A 4,720-nucleotide genomic window follows, 5' to 3' on the forward strand; every position below is an offset into this window, starting at 1 on the left:
GGAGAGAAAGAGAACGAATTGGTTCCCAACACCAATGTTCGGGAAACATTTGTGAGTGAGCCAAACATAAATCCTTCACATCATGGGTAGAAGAGGAATTTTGAACACTCGTTTTTCTTCATAATTTCATCCAATTATTACAATTTTTTAAAAATTGGAGGTAGCATTCTGAACCCTCCTCAACACGCTGCTCTTCAATCTGGGACTGGGTTGTAGCACACAAGCACGCGCCCGGTGTCGGTACAATGAACGAGCATGTTAAGTGGTAGCCAGACTTGGAATACGTGTGTACAAGCATGGCTAATTGTTCTTAGTTCAATTCACACAAATTCCAGCACAACTGCACAGCACTCTGAAGGAAGTAAAAACTCAACTCAGATTGCCAGTACTAGCTCAGTAAATAGACAGGAAGATTTCATGGAGAACATTCAAGCCTCATCTACATACACAGTCTCTTGTGTGAAGAGACCACCAAAAATGGAATTGACCTGTGGTTTTGAAGCTGGAACAGACGCAGAGGGGGTGGGTAAAGCTGGTTCTCTTTGCTTTCTCGTTGGGGGTGGTGAGGTTGATTTCGGAATTGGAGCGGCAGATTTAGAGGCCGTATTTTTGGCAGATAATGTGGGAAACGCTGGGAGGGAAAAGGAGGCTACTGAAGGGCCTGCTTTTGCTACCTTGGTAAAAATCTCAGGGCCTAGCTCCTTCATTCTACTGGCTAATCCATCTACTGAAGCAGCTGCAGCCGCTGCTTGTGCCTGCGCCTTCTGTGCTAGGGTGGCCGCCTTGGCTTCCTCTGCTGCCAGCAGCTTGGCCTCTGCTTCAAGTTGGGTGGCCAGCTGAGAAGCTTTGCGTGCCGCCTCCACAGCAGCTCGTGCCTCAGCTTCCACCTTCTCGCGTGTTGCCTTCTCCCTCTCTTCCTCCTCTGCCTTAGCTCGAGCGGCAGACAACGCTGCACGTCTGCCATCAACCGGTATGGCACTGTATCACAAGCCAAAACAATGACAAGGCCTCATTTGGTTAGAATGCTTATAATATAGGGATATATATGGAGGGTTGTCAAGGGATGTGATCAGTCAACCTGAGAAGCTCACTAATAGGCACTGCAGCTGCTGAAGAGCTTGTAAAAACTTCAATAACCTGCGATGACAGCCATGGCAACCAAGAATCTCCAATGATGCAAGGGCCTATTCGTGTTTGCAAGAACAGGTGGAGTCTTTCAAATATACAATCCTTAGAGAAACAAGAATCAAAAGAGAGCCTGAGCTTACCTTGTTTTCTGCAACTGCAGGGTTGATGAGAACTTCAGCCACAACCGAGGCTATCTGACCCTTGGAAATCTGGACAATGGACTCTTCCCAATCAGATGTCAAACAAAGAATATCACTTCAACCTAGGTTCATGGAAGAGAAACCGACCTTGGCACTCTCTGCTAGAATTGGAGTTCCTTCCTTGCGCAGATCGATATTTTGGACAACCGAAGAGATGTCGTCAACTCCCTCTGTTGGGCTGGTTTTAAGCAGGGTGTAATTGAGGTCTGACTCCACAATCTGATTGAGGAGTTCAGAGAGTGACACTGCTACTGGTTTGCTAAAGAGCTCTGTGAAAAAAGAGGCCAGACCAACCAGAGGGTTATCCACTGTGCCTCCTGTCCCAGGTTCATAAACAACAACAAGGTTGGCAATATTTGCAAGCTTTGCAGCTTCGACAACATTGGATGCATCCTCGAATGAGACTTTGGATTTAGGTCCATCTTCGGTTGGGCCAATAGTAACCACCACCTTTGCAGCACCACCGATTGCCTTGGCAATGGACTCCACATTCTTGTAATCAAACTCCACAGCATTCAGGCGCTTCGCTTCCTCTCGAGATACCACCTGCAAGGAGATGTTATGAAGTTAACCCCTTTGACTGCCACACCGTTTAAGAAGATGAGTCGCAGAAATGGCCCAACTTGATCATTATGTGTCGAGCACCTTGAAACACTAGATATAGCAAACTAGACTCCCAACCTCGATTACATTTCACATAGATTTTAGCGGGTTCATAATGACCAATAGAATCCATTTCTAGGCCTTGAAACAAAATAAATAGGGAAAACAAATACCTGCCGACAAAGAGGGGGAATTTTCTTCGGTTCCTTATTGAGTGGAAAATTTTACCTATTTTTGCAAGTCTTCTGCTTGCCGATGTGCAGGCCATTCATGCCATTTGCAGCTGAAACTTGCATCATTAAGGAAGGTAGCAAATTGGATGCTTTTCTATTTTGTGACAAACTCTAATCTTCATCAAGCAATGCTTCCACACTCTTTCTAATGATCTCTAGTCTCTCTTTCTTACACTTAAGTTCCACACCTCCAGTCTCTTTATTGACAGGGGTCCCTCCACAACAACATGCCGACAGTATGGAGATGGTATGATCTCTCTCTGTCTCTCTCTATCTCAAAATATGAGCTCGCGTATTTCTGGTAGAAGCTTGCAGATCTAAGGTTTAAATTTCAAAACCTCAAGATACGCTTCCCATGAACTCTTCTGAAGTGTTTCTGGAAAAACTGTACGAGCTAAATTGATAGCATGTCAAGATTGGATGAGATACATTTTGTCATGATTGACACATTCCGTCCTTGCAGATCAACAAAGCTCATGCAGTCTCACAATGGATGCGCGTCAATCAGAATACTCTTATGCCATATATAGATTACCCCAGGAAAGGGGTGCCTTGGCTTATCTCAAAACTGCCCAGTCAAAAGATGTCTAGTATGATCATCTGGAATTCATGAGTTTCCTTTCTGAGACACCTTCAGATCATCCGTCTCTACCTCCATGACGCACCTTGGAGGACAAAGTTTGGATGTAGCTGCATTAGAGGATATAATGCTAAATTTTATGACAGCAGCCCACCATAATCCCATAGGTCCTCACAAAGGAACTTTGCAAGGCTCTAGTACTTCTTAAACTCTAACGGCGGTATAAAGAGACAGACAAGAAGCAAGGAAGCGACCGACTTACCCCATATTGTGTGGCAAATTCAGCCAGTTGCTGAGCAATAAAGAGGTCCCGGACGCCTCCTCGGACACTACACCCTTGGCGAAGAAGCTTCTGGGTAATCCTTGCTCCGATTTGGCCCGTTGCCCCGGCTACAAACACAGTCTTGGGGTCCTGTCTCCTTGGCAGGCTGAAAGACAGGCCAGCACTTTCCTTTTTGGGCACAAGAGCTCCTCCTTTACCAGCGCCACCAATTTCCTTCTTGGGGCCAAAGCTGCTCAAGCTTCTGAATAGCTGGGTGCCAAACTTGGGCTCTTCGCTTGCCTCGTCTTCATCAACGTCCTCGGTTTGCTTTTTGGCCCCAAATCTGAAAAGCTTGGTGCCGGGAGCGGCTTCAGAGGGCTCAATGGATTCCTTCTTGCTGTTGAATTTAAAACTGCGGGTGCCCTTCTTTACATCCTGGGCTGTGATGAGAAGAAGGTGCTGTCTTGCAGGGCGACTTTTGCCCCCATGGGTTTCACTAGATGAGAGCAATGGAGAGGTGCTGCAGAAGCTTTTGCGCGCAGACAGGAAGTCTCGCCCAGCTTCTGCCACTGGTAAAGCCTGGCATAATGCACTAGCTGCGGAAGCCATTATAACGTTGTCGACAAATGTGATAACTAGAAGGAAGGAAGAGGAAGCTCAAGACCCTAAGCTAAGCTATAGAAATCAGATGAAAGCGCATATTCATGCAGTATTCTTGTCGAAACTGATGGGAGATTAAGAAGAAGACGAGATGGGCTCTGTGTTAACTGCCAGCGCTCTCTCTCTCTCTCTCTCTCTCTCAAGCCTTCAAACTATCCGCCCCGATTTCACCACTCCAACCGCAGCATCACAGGGCGTTCGAAGCTTCAACCCTCACATTGGGATGCTTTCTCTCTATAGATTCTCTCTCTCTCTATGCAGTCAAGAAATGATGCCTACGCGGATAGGCTGCTGCTCACCCTTGATTTTGCATGTCGCCCCCCAATTGGAGCTACTCGAAAGGATAAGGTGTTATGCCCTGACCCCGCAAGCGTGATTTCACAGCATTCACTTTATTATATTGGGCGGCCCTCTTTTGCTAATTAACCTTCCAATTTTAAGGGCCACCACAAAATTTCATCACGTTACACCATGATTTTTTATTGACCAATAATAATTATATGTATTACTTCAAAACCAGCTTTACAACCAAACCCAACTGAAAAGAGCTCCTATCCACCAAAAATTACATGACCATATTCAGAAGTCTACATATCAATTTCCATCTATCATCTTCTAACACAAATGAAGACCATCCCAAGAAAACTTATAACCCAAATGAATACAAACTTCCACCATAGCCTCAATTGTGCACCCTCTAGGAGATTGCTTCCCCTTTTCTTGTCCAAATTTTAATTGTAGGCCTTGTCCCCACAGGATTCTCAATAAAGGCCACAAAGGTGTAATCAACTTGCTTTTCTTTAAGGTACCACCTCCTTGTTTTAGGACCAAACTTCACCAGCTTTTGTTTCAAGTCCAGACCAAAATATCCCTAAAACATAGCGAACACCTATTAGGCTTCCCTAGTATGCATGATAGTCCCCCAACGAGGTAGATAAATCAAGTAATGCCATTTTGTAGATTCTGAATTGACTATACCATCTCATTTTTATCTATTTTGTTCACATGATATACAGACCATCACATATATACACATTTATGCATCAACTATGTC

The 4,720-nt window shown here is 45.1% G+C and overlaps 1 protein-coding gene across 1 annotated transcript; it reads right to left on the reverse strand.

The window, feature by feature from the left end:
- Positions 1-98: 98 nt before the first annotated feature.
- On the reverse strand, positions 99-4,035 carry PTAC16 (plastid transcriptionally active 16). The gene is made up of 5 exons (XM_086811871.1): positions 3,007-4,035; positions 1,416-1,874; positions 1,269-1,337; positions 1,079-1,137; positions 99-978 (listed from the first exon to the last, which is right to left on the reverse strand). The coding sequence occupies exons 1-5, from the start codon at positions 3,613-3,615 to the stop codon at positions 429-431; spliced, it is 1,746 nt and encodes a 581-aa protein (XP_086667997.1). The 5' UTR covers positions 3,616-4,035; the 3' UTR covers positions 99-428.
- Between the last annotated feature and the right edge of the window lie 685 nt (positions 4,036-4,720).

Source organism: Cibotium barometz, chromosome 17 (assembly GCF_041138505.1).
Source record: "Cibotium barometz isolate CiBa-2024 chromosome 17, ASM4113850v1, whole genome shotgun sequence".
In the NCBI taxonomy this organism is placed as follows: domain Eukaryota; kingdom Viridiplantae; phylum Streptophyta; class Polypodiopsida; order Cyatheales; family Cibotiaceae; genus Cibotium; species Cibotium barometz.